The sequence below is a fragment of the Eupeodes corollae genome, chromosome 1 (assembly GCF_945859685.1).
Source record: "Eupeodes corollae chromosome 1, idEupCoro1.1, whole genome shotgun sequence".
NCBI classification, from domain to species: domain Eukaryota; kingdom Metazoa; phylum Arthropoda; class Insecta; order Diptera; family Syrphidae; genus Eupeodes; species Eupeodes corollae.
In genome coordinates this window covers 71,435,760-71,460,238 of record NC_079147.1, presented here as the reverse complement: position 1 = coordinate 71,460,238, position 24,479 = coordinate 71,435,760, and the positions used below count along the sequence as shown (strand labels likewise).

The window sequence follows — 24,479 nt, the reverse complement described above, 5'->3', positions numbered from 1 at the left end:
ACCCACACCACTAATAGTTATCAGTTTACATTTAAGCTTGAGTTAAGCGAAGGAATCATTTTTTTTTTTTGGCAATAGTCGTCAAAAGATTTCTCGAAAAATCCACAAGTTTTAACGGATAACTATTTGTTCCTTTAAGTTTCAGAGAAATTGTTGAAAGTTTGCATTCATTTGTTCCAGTAGCTCATAATTCAATTATATGGTTTGAAGTATTGATACGTTTAATGCCCAATTTCCGTCACTCATTCTCATCCATCCCTACATTAACCCATATATCACTCTTTCCTAGAACCCAACGAAAGATAACTTTGTTGGAAACTGATACTACAATAATCTGCAACCAATCATATCGGTATAATCAACCTCCCACATTTCGTAAGAGACTCAAGCTGGTTCCATTGAGCTTAGGAGGAAGCCTCACGATTCATGTGGTATCACAATGGGCCATTAAACTGGCCTAAATGTGTCCGTTTCCATCAACATTCAAATGTGTTAAGGTTTACTTTTGAAATAATCCCTAGAATTTTATTCAAATCTCAAAATTTAAAAGCAACTGAAAATAAGTTTTGTAGTAACAAATAATCAAAATATGATTTGATTTAATGTACTAATTTAATTATAAACCTACAACTAAACATACTTAAATATTTGATTCTTAAATTACAATTTTTATACAGTCTTTTAATTTAAATATTTGTTTTTTAGGTATCAATTGTTGGAATCCAGCTTTCGATGTTACTCCAGCTGCACTTATTACAGGAATTATCACCGAAGTAGGTGTTTATAGTCCAACCAAATTGAAAGAAGAAATTCAAGGTCTCCAAAATGTATAACGAATTTGCAGAAGCGCTCCCACCAAAATGTCTGTTGCTTTCATTAGAATTTTTGTATGTTGTGATATTATTACATGAAGTTTAAATTTTTTTAAAGAAAAAAAAAAATAAATAAATAAATAAATCAAATGAAAATAAAATATAAAAGACGTCATAATTCTTTGAAATTTAAAAATCTCATCAAAAAATTAATTTATTGCTATACAGATGATTTATAAAAACAAAAATGGGTTTTTTCAAGTTTTTTGTATCTGCTTTATATCTTTTGCCTTAGGAGAATGCAAAATTTAGATCGTGCGTCGTCGTCGCGATCGTCGCATCATCAAAAACTTAGAGCAAAGAGAATCTTCTCAAAAATTCAAAATTTAACTGTATTGGAATTGAGATACTCTCACACATCATCAGACGCAGTCGGAGAAAAGGAGAATTTAAACTTTTAGATACTTTTTTTTTTTACTGCCAGAGTATGCGCAATTCAAAGAGAATAACATCATAAGATCATTTTCATTGAAATAAAAGATATCATCACATTGAGTGGGCAAATAAATACAAAAAGAAACGCAAAAATTAAAAAAAAAATAGAAACAATACAACAAAAACTTAATCGAAATTACAGTAAAACAAATGTAGCAAGTAATTGTTGTAGAAGGTCAAAGTTATCTTATCAGAATTGTTAGGGGTTTTGATTTGAATATGTCGTTCTTAATTTATGATCAGATTAACTGAGAGATGGAAATTATTTATATTAATGTTTAAGTAGATATATAGAGGGATGGATGTACAGTACCAGTATATATGTCTGTTCAAATAAGTTGAATGGCCTAATTAGCAAAAAGAGGGCCTTCATTTTCGAAATGATTTATTTCCTTTTTTTTTAGATTTAATTTTGGAAAATGTTCATATTATGACTGCTTCATTTGTGGCACGGAGAGATTATTTTAAATATTAAGAATATTTTGAAAGACGGTTTTAACAATACATAATTTTGGCGTAGTAAATACCTAATCTACGAAACATGAACAGAAACAACCTCTTCAGAAATAGTATTGATGATTTTGTTTCTTTAAATATAGTTTTTGACCTCTATTTTAACCCTAGAACCCTACCCACATTTGGCGTGGACATTCCTACCCTAGGTGAGACGGCACCTTGTTTTTTATTTCAAGGTATTTTATTAAGGGTTAAGAAAATATTGAGATTTGTATTAAGTAAGTGGTTAAATAAATATTTATCAACACAAATTTTGTCTGGCATTCTTCTCTAGTTCTTCGTTTTCGGCTGCTAGTAGCAGCACTTCCACTAAGGCACCTCTCGCTATCGAGACGGCAGCGGAGGAATTCCCGAGATGAAATCAACGGTGACGTTTACAGTTCCAGTAAGGTTGAACTACTTAGTGAACACCTTATAGGGCTTCTTCGACTTATTCGGAGCCCAGGCCTATAAGGAGCGGTTTTATCCGGGTCCCCATCCTTGGAGTTATACTTAGGATCTGGCCCTCCAGGTTGGGGGTTGTGCGTCGGGGTGACTTCCTGCCACGTAAAAGCTTTCATAGTTCCGCCTCGGATACGGACGGATTTACTGTTGACAACCAACGCAAACGAATAAAGGACAACGAACTTCGGATATGCACGTGGAATGTTAGGTCCCTTAACAGACCACGTGCAGCCTAAGAATTAGCGACAACATCCACAAAGGAACTTGGACTTCTCCAGATCAATCTACCGTCAACCAGATTGACCATATTGCGATCGACGCCAGACACGCTTCCAGCATTATGGATGTCCGATCTTTCCGAGGAGCTAACATCGACTCGGACCACTACCTCGTTGTAGACAAGGTAGCACTTCGGATTTCCAGACCCAAGGCAAAACAGAGAGGCGCTGGGAGATGGTACAACGTCGAACGACTACAATCGCCAGAGATCGCCAAATCCTTTTCCGAACGAGTTACAAGTAACCTTTCTCGAAGTTCTCTGCCGCCAACACAATGTATCAAAAACCAGTGGCAACAGTGCCAAGATGCAATCAAAAAAGCCGCCTCTGATGTGCTGGGTTTCAAACAGCCACCAACAAATAACCCCTGGTTTGATGAGGAATGTCGGCAGGCAAATGCAGGACTAGAGCTGCTCGTGAGCTCTATGAGCAGAAGAGGCGAGAAGAACGCCGACTTCTCAGAAGGAAAAAGAGAGGGCATGAGAAGCGTGCGGTCGAAGATGTTGAGAGGTATAAAAGCAGGAATGAGGTTCGAAAGTTTTATGAACAGGTGAAACGAAATTCACAGGTACATAAACCTAGAACCGAAGGCTGCAAAGACGAAAGTGGAAACATCATACTGGAACCGCAGTCAATGCTGAGGATATGGAAGGACCACTTCTGCAGACTGTGTAACGGCGACGACGAACTGAATTCCGCTGTCAGGCAGGATGATCCATTCAACATGGACGACGAAAGCCAACAATCCCGTCCTCCCGACTTAGACGAAGTAAAGATTGCCATATCTAAGCTGAAGCCTAATAAAGCCGCTGAAGCGGATGGCTTGAATGCCGAGCTCTTTGAAGCAGCTGGAGATAAGTTGGTTAGGAGCATGCACCATCTTATCTGTAAGATATGGTCGGAAGAAATCATGCCCGATGAATGGAACCTCAGTATTGTTTTCCCGATCCTGAAAAAAGGAGACCCTCTAAACACCAAATCGACACCCACCATCTTTTCATCGATTTCAAGGCCGCATATGACAGCATCTACAGGGACGAGCTATATAGAGCCATGTCTAGTTTTGGCATCCCTGCCAAACTCGTCCGTTTGTGCAGGATGACCATGGAGAATTCACGCTGCTCCATAAAGGTTGGAAACAACTTAACAAAACCTTTCGATGTCAAAAAAGGTTTGAGACAAGGTGATGCTCTGTCATGTGATTTTTTTAACATCGTGGTTGAAAGAATAGTGCAGAGCTCAAACGTCAACACTAGAGGCACTATCTTTCAAAAGTCTGTCCAATTACTGGCATATGCTGATGACATTGACATAATCGGAAGAACTCAGCGTGATGTCAATGGGGCTTTCGTGAGTATTGAGGCAGAGGCGGCAAAAATGGGTTTAACGGTTAATTAGGGAAAAATATAGCACATGCTGTCGTCAAGAAAGGATCTACAACACCGACGTCTTGGTCAAAACGTCACCATCGACAGACGTAACTTTGAGGCAGTCAAGGACTTCGTCTACCTAGGCTCTGCTGTAAACGCAGAAAACAAAACCAGCGATGAGATCAAACGCAGAATAACTCTTGCTAACCGCTGTTTCTTTGGACTAAGAAAGCAATTGAGTGGTAAAGTCCTCTCTCGAGGGACCAAAGTGTTGCTATATAAGACCCTTATCATCCCCGTCCTGCTATACGGTGCAGAAGCATGGACTATGACAAAAGCGGATAAAAGCAGCTTGGGTCGCTTCGAGAGAAAAGTTCTTCGTGTGATCTACGGTCCCGTATGCTTCGAAGGGGAGTGGAGGAGAAGATGGAACGACGAACTGTACGGGCTGTACAGCGACGTAGACTTAGCCAGAAGAGTAAAAGTCCAACGACTAAGATGGCTGGGTCACGTAGAGCGCATGGAAACCAATGCTCCGGCCCGGAAAGTTTTCGAATCCGCACCCACAGGACAGCGCAGTAGAGGAAGACCGCGGATCAGGTGGCGCGCACAAGTGGAAGGTGACCTCACCCAACTTGGAGCGCGAAACTGGAGACATCTAGCTAGGGACCGAGCTAGATGGAGAAATTTGTTGGGTGAGGCCCTAGTTCACACAGGACTGTAGCGCCATGTGAAGTAAGTAATTCAGTAATTTCTATATAAAAATCCAACAGTCCGTTCTTTCATAAAAAAAAATCTACAAAAAAAAGTACGCAAAATTGGTAAAAATTGACACGAGTACATATAGACAAACTTTTAAGCAAGACAAATCGACAGACGGGATGGGAAGTTATCAGTGTGGGTAGCATTCCAGCCTCTTTTTTTCCATTTTAAATAATAGTACGTTTTTACTTGTCGAAGGAATAGGGTGATATTCAAAACTAAATCTATTATTGGAAAATTCTGTATCTTTCGTTAATTTCTTACCCCATTCTAAAACACCTCAATATTTGTTAGACTTCGCTGTTCACTTTTGAAAATTCCAAAAGTATTCTTCATTTACTGATCCAGGTTAATTTTATTTACCGTAAAAAAAAACATAACGATAACCACATCAAATACAATGTGGACAGAATTGAAAAAATCACCCTCAAAAGCTGTGCGTTTTGAGTACCTACCCGCATAAGCGACAGATCTGAAGAGACAAACATTCTTTGATACTTTGCTTAAAAAGTTCATATAAAACACATGTTTTTGAGTAAATATTATAAATACACTTCACCGCAACTAAAAGAAGAGTCCATTCAATCAAACCCTAATCGCATACGCAACAACGTCGTCGTTGTCGTCGCCGCCTGCCGCCTACCGCAGTCCCACATTTCTCCCGTTTTTTTACTCCCTCTCCGAGTTTCATTTGTTGTTCAATGTTTACACTCTCCCTGAAAATAAAAAGAAAAAATTAATTAAAAAAGAAAATCTCAAAAAAGAATTTGAAGCGAATAAATGTGTACACGAAAAAATAAGATATACAAAAAGAAAAATAGTATGCATTGCTACTGCCTCTGCCTCTGCCAGCCAGCGACCAGCCAACCGCCCGCCAGTCGGCCATCGCGCCGCCGTTTTGTATCTACAATAATTTATTTTTTGAATTTCATTCTCTAAAGTTCGCTCGTGCTCTGGGAGCTGGGTCTGCGTTCTGTGGTGGCCTGCCTGGGATACTCAGTCTGTGTCGTCTGACTGTATAGCGCTACTCCGAGTCTACATTAAATCCGCAGCCAATATCTTTACATATACGCGAGTGCAAAGGGTGGATGAAGGCGATCGTGAAACGTATCTTTAGGACTTTCAAATTAATCGAAAGTTATCACAACGACGAATACCAAGACAACGACGACGACGACAAGGAGACGCGACGCCCGAGCCTTAGTCCGAATCCGAGTCCAAACTGACGAAGGGACAATTTTTGATGGAACACCATATCTTCAGTCGTCTCGGCTCAACAAAAACAAAAGATAGGCAAACTATCTTCTGGAACAACAAGTGAAAGATACATTCGAGCTGTCCATCATCATGGGCTACTCCAACTGATTGCATATGATTGGATTGGAAATCGTCAAGACCTGCGCGTAATTAGTATTCTCTAGCGGTAGCATAGTTCCCGATACGATACGCATACCCGATTCGTGTCTACAAAATCAAATAAAAATTCGACGACTATGTAAAAAGAAAGAAAACAAATATAATAGTGAAAAAACGGTCCGCTCCTAAGTTGATCGTCTTCATATGATCACCATCATCATCGGTTATTCGTTTCCATTGAAAATTCGCTCTCACAAAGTTTTGAAAATCTCAAGAGAACGCTGGCGCTGTAGCGAAATTCTTGTTCGAGAGGACAACATTTTTTTTTATTTGTGTAGTTTTTTTCAAAAAGGACGCTTAAGTTGAAAACGTGCGTTTTTCTATCATCAAAATAATAATAATTATTATACTGCGTGGGTGAGAATCACTTTGTTTTTGGATTTTTGGGTTTGAAGCTTCCCCGGAATAGATTCGCCAAAATATTGTGTCGTGTGGTTTATATCTAAAATTAAAAACAACACAAAATATAAACGAAACAAACATAAATTACTTGGAGTAAATTATTTGACAACGCACGAAATTATAGTAAAGTGATTTATAGGCCGCTAAAGAAGAGTGATAATATTTAGTGTTTCCTAAATGATAATCATACATACATTTTATACAAATGTACATAAATTGTTGTTTAAATTTTGAGGGGTGAGTTTATGTTTCCTATTAATTATGTTTTTTAAAATTTTGTTTTTAATTTAATAATTTATTGTTTAATATTCTACTCGTAAAAATGCAAACTACTTACCTACCTACTTTTTAGATGACCTATTTTTAGTTAAACTTTTTCTAGTACGCAATTCTTTTATTTATTTTTTTTTTATTTGAAATAATTCATAATTTTCAGTTTTAAATGAATTGGTCGTCTTGTTGTATTTTATGTCGCCGGAAATACTAATTTAGTGAAGCGGGGGTGCAAAAATACGAAACCATCGTGATGTGTATGCGAAAGATATAAATGTGCACTGAGACTGAGAACTACGCGACAAGTGACGTTCGGTTCACCATCAGTGGGACCATTCAGGGGGTGACAAAAAACGTTCGTTGGCTTAAAATAAAATAAATAATAAAATAAATTTTGTGGCAGTCCGTTTGAGAACTAGGGCCTAGTGACTGAAAACTCTCAACCATTCCTGTGTGCGAGTACTGTTGTCAGGGATGGAAGGGTGTTGCGGTAAATTTTACCACAACAAGTTTCACCTCCCTTGTTGCTAACACCCTTGACGATTTCTTACTGCGGCCCCAAAATTCTTGAAGAGTCTAGTAGAAACCTGGACCATCAGCCAATGACCTGCTCTCCTAGCATTTTGGGAAAGCAAATTTAACAGGTATCACCAAAGTGTGCGAAAGGATTCCACACCAACGACCTGTACGACGGTTGACCCACATATTGGTTGAACATGATCATCGAGGCACGAAGACGATACCCATGCCCAACAATGTGTGTAGTAAAGTCACACCAACATTAACTTACTATGGCCGAGGGCCTATCATAAAATATTACCGATAAACAAATCACTCCAAGAATATCTTGACAACTTTTATTTTAATTATAGGCTTGGCTACCGACTTCCTTCAATACGACATAAGTAGTTTTTCCTCAACCAAAATCTAGCGCGTGTAGGTACTCGGTAATGCGAGGAATTTCACACGATTTTTCCAGAAAGTCTTGATTGGAATGGGTTCGAAAGTGAAGAGCTGAACTCACTCATTGAGCTACTGGGTGATCGCATCACCTCTTTAAAGAGATCGCGTGCGATGAAAGATATCTAGCTTCTCGGTCGCACACCCCAATCTTATGGATGGAGGAAGTTGCGGGACCGAGACAGATCGACCACCACGCAAAAGGTCCGAGAGCATTGCCTGAGGGCAAGTAGCCGGAAGGGTCAAGCTCGCCATGATGATGGCCACTTTTTGAATTGCGCCCAAAGCCTTTTGACGAAAGAAAAATTGTGTGAAGGAATTTTTTTGAAAAGACCTATGTACATTAAGTAATTTTCCTACGATAGTTTTTTTTGTCGAAGTATTAATTTCCTGATATTACGGGACGCGTTTACCGCTTTTTTTTTTTATTTTCCCGACAGCAATGCCCTGTTCGGAAAAATTCCATTCTCGTGACCTGAGATCCGGGGAAAATGCCCGACAGCGCCCAAAAATCTGCGCCTAAAATCCCGGTGTGTGACAAATCTGGTATAATTAAGCAATCAATAATGATTGCCCTATCCTCAACTACTATCGGAAGAGAGAGTGTCCCTAGCACTTCGACACCTGACCCGTCTGCCAAACACACGCAGTGGACAGTGTCTTTCTTCGCTTTAAACCCTAAATCACCAAGTATTTTCCAAGCTCCTGAATCTAGTAGTCCTACGAATTCAGAACCATAAATACTAATTTTTAAAAAAGGTCTCCTATCATTCATGCTGGTTTCCAGCAGGCAAAAACCCTAACGCTTCTGAACTTCTCGCCATGCTGCCGATGGAGTCTGCTGCCCGTTTCCCGAGCATTTCCTACACTCTGATCTATTGGCGCCTATCACCTATCTGCATAATGGCCTGATCCATTGCACTTAAACACCGAATGTTCGAATTGGACCGAGATTGGTTCGATGATTGGGCCTGACGATGAGTTTCGTTGTTTTGGTTTCGCCAAACCGAGTTGTGTTTGGTAAAAGGGTGTCAAGTTTCTTTGAATTATTGACAATCTTCTACTCTCAGTTATTGGTTCTGTCAATCTCCTAAACAAATTCGACATCGTCGCGACATAGACACCGATGGATTCATCTTTACCTTGAGTCCGACGCCTAATCTTCTCTAAAAGCTGGTCGTCATAATTCGGTGGCAAGAACTCGAGTTTCAACTCCTTCACCAGTTCCTGCCACGAATTAACCGAAACCCTAACTGCCCTATACCAAATCAATGCTTTTCCGACGAATAGCTCTACTGCTGATTTGTTTTATCGGTTTTTATTATTATATCCATCATTTTCTTTTGCAAGACATTAATCGAGAATTGACCTTTGAGAAAACACTTTTCATGACAAGAATTATTCTTGGAGAAATTTTTAAATTCATTTTTATTAATTCATTCTTAAACCTATCTTAAAGCTAGACAAAAATTCATAAAGCTAGCCTAATTATCCATAACTTACAACTAACTTAATGGTTTCATACGGACACTCTAAGTTAAACTACTCTGACTATATTATAAAAATTGAAAATGAATTGAAACACACCCCAAAAAACTTCTGGGATTTCGTGAAAAGTAAAAGAAAAACTGACGGTTACCCAAACTCTATGTCTTTTAATAACACAACAAGTCATGACTCCCAAATAATTTCAAATATGTTTGCTAATTTCTTCAAAGATGCTTTCGACGTGCCTACTTCTTTTCAAATTCCCGATTCGTTCTTTCCAGCCCAAAATTATCCACACCTTAACTCACTTGACTTGACAATATGTGAGGATTCAATTGTTCGTTGTGTCTCAGAACTTGATGACTGTTTTCACCCTGGCCCTGATGGAGTACCATCATGTGTTTTAAAAAAATGTGTGTCTCATTTATCGTACCCTCTGTTTGTTTTGTTCAATGATTCTCTTAGAAGCTCAGTTTTCCCACGATTCATAAAAAAGGGTCTAAGAATGAAATAACGAATTACCGGCCGATTGCCAAACTTTCCGTTATTCCCAAATTATTTGAGTCCATTAATTGTAAGATGCTATCCTTCAATTGTATGTGAAAATCAACATGGTTTCGTCCAGAATAAATCAACAATTACAAACCTACTTCACTTCACTTCTTTCTGCCTTGACTCCTTCAAAGATCGTAAGCAAGTAGATTGCGTATTCACAGATTTCAGTAAAGCCTTTGACAAATTGTGTCACAAGACATTAGTCCATAAACTTAAGGCCTTAGGGTTTAACGACAAATTCTTGACGTGGATCTCGTCTTATCTTAAGAGCAGAAGTTATAGCGTTATATTCAGAAATGAATTCTCCGACCAATTTTACGTCAACTCTGGTGTTCCACGGGGTAGCCATTTAGGTCCTTTATTATTTATCTTATATATAAATGACATAACATCCGTTATAAAAAAACTCCTCCGTTTTAATATACGCTGATGGCATTAAAATTTTCAAATCTATTAGCTCAATTAATGACTGCTCACAGCTTCAAGAAGATCTTCATAGTTTTAGGGAATGGTGCAATACAAACCGACTTTTATTTAATATTGACAAATGTAAAACTATGTGTTTTACATTTTGCATTTAAAGCTGCAGGACCAGATGGTATAATACCAGTCGAATTACAAAAGGCTTCTGATATAATTGCACCAATCCTTGAGGCAATTTTTACCAGCTATCTTTACCTGGTCCATGTTTCCTCAGCATGGAGAGAAGTTAAAGTTGTTTTTATACCTAAAGCAGGTAAATGCTCCCAAGTCAATCCTAAAGATCTACGACCTATAAGTCTATCATCATTCCTTCTTAAGACCCTGGAAAGATTGATTGATATCCATTTAAGGGCACGTATCGATACAAGACTTCTGTCTTCGTCTCAACATGCCTACTGTAAAGGTAAATCGGTGGAAACAGCGTTACACACTTTAGTACGCACAGTCGAATATTCTCTCCATCATAAAGATTTCACTTTGGTTGCTTTCCTTGACATCGAAGGTGCCTTTAACAACGTGGACACATCTGCAATCACATCTGCACTGACATCTCTAAATGTATAGAGTTCGCTTCGGGAGTTAATTCATTTAATGCTTACTAGCAGAATAATGAACTCAAAACTGGGCAACTCTTCTTGCAGACGATTCGTTAGTAGAGGAACACCGCAAGGTGGTGTTCTATCCCCTCTCCTCTGGAACCTAGTGGTGAATGAAATCCTAACTAGTCTGGATGCGGAGGGTTTCAGAGTGATAGCTTATGCGGACGACGTTGCTATAGCAGTTTCAGGAAAGCATCTTAATATCCTAAAAGAACTCTTACAAAATGCCTTAGACAGACTAATACTTTGGGCTGATCGGTGTGGACTGGGTGTTAACCCACACAAAACCGATCTGGTCTTATTTTCGAGGAGATACAAAATTCCATTTGTCAACCCTCCTTATATTAAAGGAATCCAATTAAAATTCTCAGACGAGGCTAAATACCTAGGTCTTGTCTTAGACAAAAAACTAAATTGGAAACGCAACGTACAGGAAAGAGTCAAAAAAGCTACTGTAGCTCTCTTTTCTTGCAAAAAAGCTATTGGTAATAAATGGGGTTTACAGCCCAGAATCACGCATTGGCTATACACATCGGTAATCAGACCGATTTTAACGTACGGTGTGGCAGTATGGTGGCCTGCTTTAGAGAAAGGTATAACAGGGATAAGTTAAATAAAGTCCAACGTTCAGCCTGCCTGTGTATAAGCGGATCGCTTCGCACGACCCCATCTGCGGCACTGGAAACCTTGCTCTACCTTACACCTCTTGACATATTTAGCAAACAAATAGCTGCAAGCTCGGCTATTCGCCTCAGTGCTTTATCGCAGTGAACTAACAACAACATTGGCCACTCCGTAATTCTAAGGTACTTAGAATCAATTCCAAAGCACACAGACTACACCATCCCCCAACTACAATTCGACAGGAATTTCCAGATTTCTATACCTCCCAGATCTTTTTGGGAGGATAGGACATTCTTGGAGGATGAGTCAATCCATTTTTTGACACAGATGGGTCAAAAATAAAAGAAGGGGTTGGTGGAGGTGTGTACTCTGAACGAATGAAATTAAGTCTCAAATTCCATCTTGCCCAATCATTGTAGCGTGTTCCAGGCGGAACTTTTGGCGATAAAGGAAGTGTTGTCCTGGCTTAAAAAAACGTGATATCAACATCTGATATCCGTTTTTTCTCCTACAGCCAGGCCGCTATCAAATCTCTGGACTCTGTCTTTACAAACTCTATAACAGTCCATAACTGTCGAGCATCTCTAATGGAGATGGCGCAACAGTTTAATATTCACCTTTGCTGGGTGCCGGGCCATAGAGACATTCCAGGTAACTGTAAGGCAGATGAACTCGCCAGGAACGGTACAGTACAGCTCATCCTACCACGTTTGGCAAGTACTGGCATACCAATCGCTACTTGTAAACTGCTACTAATGCAAGACGCTGCGAGGAGGGCAGGCACCAGATGGACCAACATCACCACGTGTCAAGCCAAAAAATACATCTGGCCAACACTGGATTTAAAACGTTCAAGGTGCTTGCTCTCTCTAAGCAGATCGCATATAAGCTCGATAATAGGTGTCATAACCGGACACTGTCTAATAGGAAAGCACGCCACGAGACTAGGCGTATTCTCAAATGACTTTTGCAGAAGCTGTATGGACGAGGAAGAGGAAGAGGAAGAAAAGGTTCTTCATCTTCTCTGCACATGCCCTGCTCTAGCTCAAAAACGCAAGAATTACCTAGGAGAATTCTTCTTTAACGATCTAAACGATCTAAATCATATCAGTATAATCAGCCTCTCACGTTTCGTAAGGGACTCTAACTGGTTCCATTGAGCTTAGAGGAAGCCTCAAGATTCATGTGGTATCACAATGGGCCATTAAACTGGCCTAAGTGTGTCCGTTTCCATCTTGGACAGCCACTATAACCTAACCTAACCTATCCATGTGTTTTACACGCAAAAAAAAAACAATTATAGATTATAACTATTTATTAGATTCTTCTTCCCTTTGTAAGCTTTCCGTTTTCTCTGATTTAGGTGTTATTCTTGACAGTAAATTAACGTTCTGTGACTATTATAACTTTATAGTTTTAAAAGCTAACAAGATTCTAGGTTTTATTAAACGTTTTTCTCGTGACTTTCGTGACCCCTACGTCTTAAAACTTCTTTATGTATCATTTGTCAGGCCAATATTTGAATACGGCTGTTTTATATGGGCACCATACTATTCAGTCCATATTGACAGACTTGAAAGTATCCAAAAAAGATTTATGCGTTTTTGTCTTCGTTTTCTTCCGTTTTCCCAAATGTTCACACCATCTCAGAGACTTTTGCTAATAAACCTCCCTACACTTTCACAGCATAGAAAATACCTTCAATTTTGTTATATTTCTTCGTTTGACGTGGTAGATTAACGGAACTGCCAATCTGATATAGGATCAGACCGCATTTGTTTAAAAAGAGGGATGCCTCTGCTGGAATGAAGCCGCTCAAGCGTGCACTTTCAAAATACTCGTCGTACGGATAGAACGCCCCGAAAATTAAATTGTTGGTCGAAGACATAGCTCTTGCAATGTGACCTCGAACGATTTTTATCACGAAATTGTCAATTCTGTTGATTCGAGCCCCGTTGTATAGGACCTCGTTGGAAAAATAATGCACATAAGAAGACTCGGCTGTTCGATATAAGCCGGTACAGCGTCGTAAACACTGCCGTTTGAACACCCGAAACTTCTCCATCTGGGAAGGAGCAACGTTGAACCACACAGGACAACCATAAACGATCATTGGCCGTATGAGGGCCATGTAGCAAATTACCTTCACTCTGGGGTCAAGCCGACTGCTAAAAAACAGCCGTTTCGTCAGAGCGAAGGCTCCTCTGGCCCTGGTCAGAGCAGCATTTATATGTCTGTCGAAATATAAATACTGATCTAACCAGATACCGAGGTACTTCACTACACTTTTGTTCGCTAATCGCTGCCCGTGAAGATCAACGATGACCATCTTGGGCCAATTCTTGGACGTATCCCTCGTGGCCCTAGCCAACGGAGTTTGGAACTGAATTATCTCTGACTTCTGGACATTTATTTTCAGTTTCCAGTCGTCGCAATATTGCTGAATCTTGTCGAAATCACGCTGCAAGAGAATTCAAATAACCGCACCCTTTAGGGCCGTTCTGTACGCAATCAAATCGTCGGCGTACGATAGTCCAACGCACTAATCATCATGCCATGGGTCGTAGGCATAAATTACGAAAATAAGCACTACTTCATTTTGGTTACTAAATTTAGTATTCAGGCAGAAGTCATGGTTTGATTTGTTGAACCCTAGTTTTATCAAAAAATAGTTCAATTTTTATTTCCAGCAGCGAGGCGATTGCTTCAATCCATGAATGGAATTTAAAAGTTTACAGGCTGTAATCTCTCTGCCTTGTAATCCCTTTGGTATTCCCAAACTTTGTTCGACTGCCATATTCATCCTCTTTTATATGAAAGCAAATAGTTTTGAGTTTTGTGTTTTTGTGAGGGTACATCCACGATCTTCCATACGTTATTTTTCTTCGTGGACTTTAGTTCTTCATCAACTACTTTCTTTCATAGGTCACTATCGCTTCGCCCGAATATTTCATTATAGGTTTCGGGTACACCTATAAACATTTTTAAAGCGGCAGAACTTGCTTTTGACCCTATATCGTAATCTAAGAACTTGCTTGGTAAATAGCGCTTCCTGATGCTGCGTCTAACAGTCTATGTTCGAAAAATGTTATTTGATTTCAAAGGGAGCACTCCTGACTTCACTTCTTCACTTTGTGTCCCACTGATAGTATAAGACATGCAAATATCTACAGGTTCATCTTCAACATGTTTAGGTTCGTATACACCCTCTTGCTCATGGTCCCATTACGTTACTTCCTTCTTTTTGTGCCTTATAGGTATTTGTTGTGCCAAACACTTGAATGTGAACGAGCTGTTCTTATTTTTCTTGATTCGATATCCCATATTCCTTTTCTTTTTGGAGGGTATCTACTATGACAGATTTTCGATTTGAATTTAAACGTATATCTTGCAACCAAAAACCCTGAACTTGTTTAGGTCTGGCTTAGATTCAAACCACTTTTCGGCTGGTATTGTTGAAATCTCCAAGTAATTTGTTGGACAGCAATTAATGGTGTATACTGCAGCAAGTGCAGTTTCGTTCCACATTTTCTTTGGAGCTCTGGATTAGATTAGCATAACTCTGACTTTTTCCATGAGTGTTCTATTAAATCTCTCAGCGACACCATTTTGTTAAGGGGAATAAGCAATTGTTGGATCGATTTGAATACCTTTCTGTTTGCACCAGCAAATTTGTTCTATAGATATTTATTCTAGTCCTTTGTCTATTGTGGTTATTCTAATTAATGTCGAGCTCAATCTTTAGCTTCTCGAATCAAATTGGCGAGTGAAGTTTAACAACTCTGGTACGAACGATAAAATGATGTTTTCTGTAATTGTGCATCTTAATTGTTCCAGAGCAGGGCATCGGTCTCATTTCTTAGACGTTTTAATATCTCAAGCTTATTTGTAAAGATTATACACCGTCCAATATAAAATTTCGTGTTGGAACTAGGCTCAGGCAAAAAGTCTTGAGTTTCAACAGTGTGAGCGAGCGCATCACGACAATGCGCATCAAGGTTTAATTCGCCAACATAAGCCTAATACGCGCATGCCCCAACAGAGGAGAAAGATGAAGACACCAAAGACATATTCTCCGAGCTCTTGGACAAGACATATAAGCAGTGCCCTGGCTATGACATTAAAATTGTCTGAGGAGATTTTAATGCCAAGCTAGGAAGAGAAAACATATTTGGTGGCATAAACGGGAAATACAGCCTGCACGACTCCACCTCCGAAAACGGATTCAGGCTGATCGATTTCGCTGCGGGGCGAGACGTTCTGGTAGCTAGTAAGCAGTTCGCTCATCTTAATATCCACAAGGGGACATGGAAATCTGGTGATCAATCAACTGTCAACCAGATTAGCCACATTGTGATAGGCGCACTACACTTCTCCAATATACAGGATGTCCGAACTTTTAACATTGGTCAACATTGACTCGGACCTCTACCTCGTTGTAGCCAAGGTACGGCTACGGATATCCCGATCCAAGCCAAAACAAGGAAGTACTGTGAGAAGATTCGACGTTAGACGGCTACAATCGCAAGAGACTGCCATGTCCTTTTCCGATCGAGTCTTTAATAACCTCTTAAGGAGACCTATGCTGCCTGCATTAAGCATTGAAAACCAGTGGCAACATTGCCTTGCAGCCATCAGAGATGCCGCCTCTGAAGTGCTAGGTTTCACCCGGCCACCACAGCGAACCCCTGGTTGGACGACGAATGCCGACAAGCGCACGTAGCGAAACAAGAGGCATACAAAACGGCGCTGCACAAAAGGACTAGAGCTGCTCGCGAGCTCTACGAGCAGAAGAGGAGAGAGGAACACCGGCTTCTTAGACGGAAAAAAAGGGAGCAAAAGAAGCGCGCGATCGAGGATATAGAGGGATGCCACAACAGAAATGAGGTTCGTAAATTTTACCAAAAGGTAAAAAAAACCTCCCAAGGGTACCAGCCACGAACCGAAGCCTGTAAAGACGATCAGGGGAACATCGTAGTAGAACCGCAGTCGATGCTGAGAATATGGAAAGAGCACTTCTCCAAATTATATAACGGCGATGACGAACCGAATTCCGCTGTAAGGGGGATAGAACCACTCAGCCTTGGCGACGCAGATCAACAATTCCGCCTACCTGACCTTGAAGAAGTGAAGATAGCTATATCTAAACTTAAGTCAAACAAAGCTGACGGAGCTGACGACATCGCTGCCGAACTATTCAAAGCAGCAGGCGATGACTTGGTGGGAGCAAAATATATCTGCAAAATATGGTCGGAAGAAAGCATGCCCGATGAGTGGAATCTCAGCATAGTATGCCCGATACATAAGAAAGAAGACCCTCTAAACTGCGCCAACTACAGAGGCATCAGTCTCCTTATCATTGCGTATAAGATCCTCTCTGCCGTATTATGTGAACGTCTGAAGCCATTCGTCAACAACCTGATTGGTCCTTATCAGTGTGGCTTCAGACCAGGAAAGTCCGCTATCAACCAAATATTCACACTACGGCAGATCTTGGAAAAAACCCAGGAGCTTCAAATCGATACCCACCGATTTTAAAGCCGCGTATGACAGCATCTATAAGGAAGAGCTCTACCGAGCAATGTCTAGTTTTGGCATCCCTGTCAAACTTATCCGTTTGTGCAGAATGACGATGGAGAATTCACGCTGCTCTATCAAGATCGGAAAAGATCTTACCGATTCATTTGATGTCAAAAAGGGTTTAAGACAAGGTAATGCACTGTCATGCGACTTCTTCAACATCGTTCTGGAAAGAATTGTGCAAAACTCAACCGTCAACACTAGAGGCACAATCTTCCCAAGATCCATCCAATCACTCGGATACGCAGATGATATTGACATAATTGGTAGATCAAAGCGTGATGTCAGTGGAGCGTTTTTGAGCATTGTGACGGAAGCGAAGAAGTCTTGGACAAAACGTCAGCATGGACAGCTATAACTTTGAGGTAGTTAAGGACTTTGTCTACCTAGGCACAGCTATTAATGCAGAAAACGACACCAGCGCTGAAATCAAAGAATAACTAATGCAAATCGCTGTAGAGCGGATGGACATCAGCGCTCCAGCCCGGAAGGTCTTCGAATCCAATCCCGAGGGACGGCGGCGCAGTAGAGGAAGACCGCGACTCAGGTGGCTCACCCAGGTGGGAGAGGAGCTCAACCAACTTGGCGTGCGAAATTGGAGACAGCTAGCTAGGGACCAAGCTGGCTGGAGACGCTTTTTGGTTGTGACCCAGGTCCGCCCGGACTGTAGCGCCTTAAGTAAGTATAAACTAATCTGTTGAACTTTTATCAAGCTTAAAACTTTAACAAGTGCAGATATAGAGTTTTTCCGTTTATTTGTTTGTTGAACTAAAAATCCATGTCACTTTACCTATATCAAAATCGCTATTGGAATTTTTCTGATTTCTTGAAAAAAAATCTTAAGATGCATGTGCTGCTCTCAATTTCTCTTTTTATATATTGCAACCTTAGAATGAAAGTGACTTAACTCAAAAATTGCAACTTGTGGGAAATGAGCAGAAAGCCTTCAAAAAAGTGTAGTTTTAAGTAATTTTGATTGTATTTCTCACACATTTAGTTGGAAATTATTTTGTTTGCGTATTTTTTTTTTAAATACGAATAAAGTGACTTTATTTGAAAAGGTTTATATTAATAGTTTTTTTACTTAATCTCAATTAATTTTTGCAATTTTTGAGCTAGGTCAATTCCATTCTAAGGGTGCGATATAAAGCTTTGATGATCTTATGTCTAAGACAGTTCAAGATGTTAAGACATTTAAAGGTCCGTTTTTGAGTTATGTTATGTTTCAAAATAACTGATTTATGTAAAATGCGTTTTTTTAAATATGAAGGTATAGATGATGGTTAGTGCTTTGGACTGTCATGCCAGAGATCTTGGGTTCGGTCCCTGCCTACGCCATCTAAAGTTTTTTCAACGAATACTGCCTCTTGCGAGGAGTTGACAAATTCTCCAGGAGTTATTCTTGCCATGAAAAGTGCCTTCTTAAATTAGCCGTTCGGATTCGGCTTAAAACTGTAGGTCCCTAGTTCTCAACGGACTGTTGCCCCACCCAATTCATTTATGTTTAGATCCATTTCGTCGCGTTCAGAAAGGAAATCTGGTTGGTCTCCGCAGCTACAGAAATAAGTATTGTTAGAGAAACCCAACTTTGCTGCATGCTCTCCTATTGGTTAATATCCGATACATATTGCAGTGGCCAGGCATACCTGCATAAAAATTCTGTAGAACGGTTTTGGTTAGAGGCGCCGAGCCAACTATAATAAGCCCGTTCATTTCCATTATTGACACTATGACCTGATGGAACCCAAAGAAGAGTGAGGTTGATGCTGGTGCTGAAAAGTCCATCCCGACATTGTTGGACCAGTAAAGAGGATGTTGTGGCCAAATTGATAGCCACAATAGCCTCCTGGCTGTCATTGCAGAATGCCGCATTTGTAATTGATTTTGATAAGAGTCTTTTGCATGCTTCTCTGATTAATATTTATTCCGCTTGAAATACACTGGCACAATCAGGTAGTCGAAAAGACTTTGAGACATTTAAGGACGAATACAAAAAATTCCCGACCCAACAGCACACTCCATCTTTGACCCATCAGTATAGATAGTGGTATCGAAGTTTTTTGTAACCATGCCTTTCTCCTAATCCTTTCTGGCACGAAATATGACTTTAAAATCTTAAATGATGTTCAAGGCAGGGGTGCAGTAGTCGCAGTCGGTGTCTGTCACCAAATATCCGCTGTAATCAATTAGTTAGTATTGCCACGCCCATAGGGTATCTAAAAATTATAGTTTGATTTTTTAAGCTTAAGCATGCTGCACGATACTAAACAGGACGTGCAACGGCTGTGTAAGTCTATAAAATCATCTTTGATTAAAGGGCCCTACTTTTTTTTAAAGTTTGTCTTCAGTCGTAAAAAACAATGCAGGTTCTTTTTAATGTTTACTTTCCAGGAGGATAAAAACAGGATTTGACAGTTTGGTCGGGGTATTGTGAAGGCAGGAATTTAGTTTTGGTCATAAAGAGCATCAGTTAAGTTTTGCTCTGATTAACACCTAGTCCACTGGTCGAGGCCCATCTGCTAACTTTCTTCTTTCTTTCTCCGTGATTTTTCTAATCACAGTGACGAACTTATTCGATACCAGTCAAACCATTGGCGCCTTCACCCCACAACTTTTTAAATTTATGAAGATTTTATTCATGACTAAAATTAATAAGAACGGGGAGAGAACATCGCCCTGTGGTGTTCCTCTACTCACATTTTTGGAAGAGATTGTGTACTTAGTATAGAAATTATCCATTCCTGAATAAAAACATCTACCCCTAAGTGAGTAAGTGATTCGTGGATCGATTCAGTAGTAAGGTAGCTACTGTAAATTTTGTATATTGAATTGAAAACAATTTTTAAAAAATATAAATAATATAAAAAATTAAAAGTGACATACAGAGCAAAAGCCGAAGAAATATTTTGTTCATTAATTGTATTTCTTGTAAATTGGACTGACTCGCTCCACTCATTTCGCAGGAATTAGCCCAAGTTATTTCCAGAGCCCGCTATCTACAGCTGATCTTGCAATGTTGAATCAATTTTATAAATAGGCAGGTATTGTGTTTGCTGTGGAAGATTTTATTTTATTTTTTGTATGAATCATGACCTAATGCAATTCTTGAAATTAATTTTTCGTCATAATCAAAAGTCGTTACGATTTACTTGAACGAATATAATTGAATATTAAGAACGTGAGTATTTTGAAATTATTCTCTCTTTATCTCGTCTCTAATTGTTTGTTTATTTGGATTGGTTTTACTAAATTTTACTTCGAATTTTGTGTATCAACATAAAGTGATTCCATTCCAAAATTTCCGGAATCCAGACTCCTTAAATACACAATGAGTTGTTGCTCAATTAAAAAGTTCAAATTATAATAAATTCGTTTCATCTCACCTTCCGAATTTAAATAAGAAATACCAGAATTGTACTCATGAGTAGAAAATATAAAAATTTAAAAAAACATTATCAGAAAACAGATCGTTTTTGAGAATAACAAATTCTCTTAAATTTCAATACCAAAATCTGTATTTATTCAATTAGAACTCGAGAGATACTTTGCACATAAAGCAAGAGATAATCTTATTTACAGTGTGGCCAAAAAGTGGAAGCTCAATAATTTTTCACAAATAATTATTTATTTATCCAATGAAACAAACAAACTGTGTAACATTTGGAAAGAATCAAATATTATCAACAGTATTTTCCTTTGACTGTTTTTCAAATGAAATCATTTGCAAAAATAAAACCCTCTCGTTAAAAGTTAAAGTTATATTAATTTACATTTAATTCGTATTAATTTCGAAAGAAGCAAATAAATCTACCATCTGTTGCAGCAAATTTATAATTTGAAATTACGATCCCTAGGCACACATTCGATGTTATTATGTTACGAAATGCTTTGTGAAGTATCACTCATGAATTTCAATCACAGTAGGTTAGTTAATTAATTTTCTAATAATAAATCAAAAGATTCATGTACCAACAATGTTTGCAAATAAATTAATTAAATAGATAGGGGATAGGGTGTCTCAGTGTTTAAGTACACATGGCACATATTATAAAGGTTGCATATGTTATAAGTAGCGTTTTAATTTGTTGTATGTTCTGCGCATTAAAATTAACAACAAATGACGAAGTTCCGGCGCCCTTTAAATTTTTTATTTCAATAGGGGTATTATTTTTATTACACTTTACAAACGCAAAAAGAAAAAACGCTTAAACTAACATTAACATAGGACAGAGACAATTGAATGTAGACACTGCCCTACTCATATATATGTATTTCTGTCAAAAAAAGGTACTTGTCAAAAGATAGGGGTCTCCAATAAGAAGCTTTCAGAAGTACCTGTGGCACGATGGTTAGTACGTTAGGCAAACATTCCAAGGGTCCTGGGGTAAATCCCTATCTGTGCTATCTAAAGTTTTTTTTTTTTCATGGGTACTGAATCTTGCGAGGAATTGACAAATCCTCTAATTCTTGTCATAAAAATTGCTTTCAAAAATTAGGCCTTCGTATTCGGCTGCAAACCGTAGGTCCCCTCCATATCTGACAACAGTACTCTCACACAAGAATGTTTGAGAGCTGTAAGTCACTAGGCCCTAGTTCTCAAAGGAAGGTATGATGTTTAAAAAACGTGTATTTTTAAGAGGAATCAATAAATATTTACTGTAAGGAGGAAAGAATGCCATTAACAATAAAAAGTGATATCAGCCAAATGGCTGGCACAAGTACATTTGCAGCACCGTATCATTTTCATGAACGATTTGCACATTTCAGGCTATATGTCCTCGATATCTTCACAATTTCCATCTTTAAGGTTTTAAACCGATTTTTGAAGTATTGGTATATACCTTATCCTGCACGTACCCTAAGTCGATGCTAAAGGTGTTAAGTTACAAGATCTAGTTTTCCTATTGCTGGGAAATACAAATTTACTTAAAAAATTGGGATTTTAGATAATTTTATGGGACGTAGTGCATTTTAGTAGCGAATTTTTACAATTTCAAAGTGTTTCTTATGAGTGTATTGTTTAGATTTGATTAATAGCATACTTCTTATTTGTCTTATTTGAAAAGATAGCAGCTCCGAAAGTGAGAGCAGTCCAAATAGCGGGACATTAATGATGAAAACTCGTATTGAAAAACAAATTTGACAAAGTGTATATTATCCCAGAACACAAAACTAAGTTCATAGATTTATATTTGCAATGAAATTTAAACTAACGGAAATTAAGAATAGCTGAAGCAATCTCTAATTTATTAGCTAAGCAGAAACAAAGTGCAAAGCGCCATTCTGTGAATTTTATAAATTTTCTAAAAAACAAGAGGCTAGTATGCGACCTACGCTTATAACTTCCCATCCTGTCAGTCCACTTGTCTTACTTACGTACTTAAGGTGGCGCCACAGTGTGAACTAGGGCCTCACCCGCCAAACTTCCCCATCTCGCTCGGTCCCTAGGTAGATGTCTCCAGTTTCGTCCTCCAAGTTGGGTGAGGTCACTTCTGCGCGCCACTTGATCGATTCGAAGACTTTCCGGGCCGGAGCATTGGTTTTCATGCGCTCTACGTGACCAAGCCATCTTAGTCGTTGGACTTTTACCGCTCGTCGTTCCATCTTCTCCTCCACTCCCCTTCGACCACAGATCACACGAAGAATTTTTTTCTCGAACCGACTCAAGGTGCTTTCATCCGCTTTTGTCATAGTCTATATGCTTCTGCACCGAACAGCACGACGGGGATGATAAGGGTTTCATATAGCGACACTTTGGTACCTCGAAAGAGGTCTTTGCCACTCAATTGCTTTCTTAAACCAAAGAAACAGCAGTTAGCAAGAGTTATTCTGCGTTTCATTTCTGCGCTGGTGTTGTTTTCTGTGCCTACAGCGGGGCCTAGGTAGACGAAGTCCTTGACTACCTGAAAGTTACGTCTGTCGATGGTGACGTTTTGACGAAGACGTCGGTATTTTATGTCCGTTCTTGACGACAGCATGTACTTTGTTTTGCCCTCATTACCCGTTAAACCCATTTTTGTCTCTGCCATCATCACGCTGAGTTCTTCCGATTATGTCAATGTCATCAGCATATGCTAGTAATTGGAAAGACTTTTGAAAGATAGTGCCTCTAGTGTTGACGTGTGAGCTCTGGACTGTTCTTTCAAGCACGATGTTAAAAAAATCGCATGACAGCGTATCACCTTGTCTAAAGCCTTTTTTGACATCAGAAGGTTCTGTTAAGTTGTTTCCAACCTTTATGAAGCAGCGTGAATTCTCCATGGTCATCCTGCTCAAACGGACGAGTTTGGCAGGGATGCCAAACTAGACATGGCTCTATACAGCTCGTCCCTGTAGATGCTGTCATATGCGGCCTTGAAATCGATGAAAAGATGGTGGGTGTCGATTTGGTGTTCTTGAGTTTTTTCCAGGATCTGCCGTAATGTGAATATTTGATCAACTGTGGACTTTCCTGGTCTAAAACCACACTGATAAGGACCTATAAGGTTGTTGACAATGGGCTTTAGACGTTCACATATTACGGCAGAGAAGATTTTAAAGGCGATGTTAAGTATAGACTGATTCCTCTATAGTTGGTGCTGTTTAGAGGGATCCCTTTTTTCAGGATCGGGTAAACAATACTGAGGTTCCATTCATCGGGCATGCTTTCTTCCGACCATATCTTACAGATAAGTTGGTGCATGCTCCTCACCAACTTATCTTCAGCTGCTTTAAAGAGCTCGGCATTCAAGCCATCTGCTCCAGCGGCTTTATTAGACTTCAGCTTAGATATGGAAATCCTTAATTCGTCTAAGTCGGGAGGATGGGATTGTTGGCTTTAGACGTCTATGTTGAATGGATCATCCTGTCTGACAGCGGAATTCAGTTCGTCGTCGCCGTTATACAGTCCGCAGAAGTCTACCATATCCTCAGCATTGACTGCAGTTCCACTATGATGTTTCCACTTTCGTCTTTGCAGCCTTCGATTCAAGGTTTATGTACCTGTGAATTTTGTTTTACCTGTTCATAAAACTTTCGAACTTCATTCCTGCTTTTAAACCTTTCAACATCTTCGACCGCACGATTCTCATGCCCTTTCATTTTCCTTCTGAGAAGTCGGCGTTCCTCTCGCCTCTTCTGCTCATAGAGCTCATTAGCAGCTCTCGTCCTTTTATGCAGCACCGATTTGCGTGCCTGTCGTTTGGCTGCATTTGCCTGTCGATATTCCTCATCAAACCAGGGGTTCCTTGTTGGTGGCTGTTTGAAACCCAGCACATCAGAGGCGGCTTCTCTGATTGATTCTTGGCAATGTTGACACTGGTTTTCGGTACATTGTGTTGGTGGCAAAGAACTTCGAGAGAGGTTACTTGTAACTCGGTTGGAAAAGGATTTAACGATCTCTGGCGATTGTAGCCGTTTGACGTTGTACCTTCTCCCAGCACC

The 24,479-nt window shown here is 39.4% G+C and overlaps 2 protein-coding genes across 4 annotated transcripts in view; both read left to right on the top strand.

Annotated features, from left to right (window-relative positions):
* LOC129941761 (methylthioribose-1-phosphate isomerase) overlaps positions 1-982 on the top strand; it is a 33,530-nt gene extending 32,548 nt beyond the window's left edge. For all 3 annotated transcript variants that reach the window (XM_056050478.1, XM_056050479.1, XM_056050480.1), the window contains exon 7: positions 706-982. In XM_056050478.1, the coding sequence (XP_055906453.1) occupies positions 706-833 (128 nt within the window). In that variant the 3' untranslated portion in view covers positions 834-982. The remainder of the gene's footprint in view (positions 1-705) is intronic.
* Positions 983-6,305: 5,323 nt separating this feature from the next.
* Positions 6,306-24,479, top strand: part of LOC129954108 (phosphoinositide 3-kinase adapter protein 1) — a 125,158-nt gene continuing 106,984 nt past the window's right edge. Inside the window, exon 1 of the mRNA XM_056067792.1 lies at positions 6,306-6,732. The gene's annotated coding sequence lies outside the window, so the exon portion shown is untranslated. The remainder of the gene's footprint in view (positions 6,733-24,479) is intronic.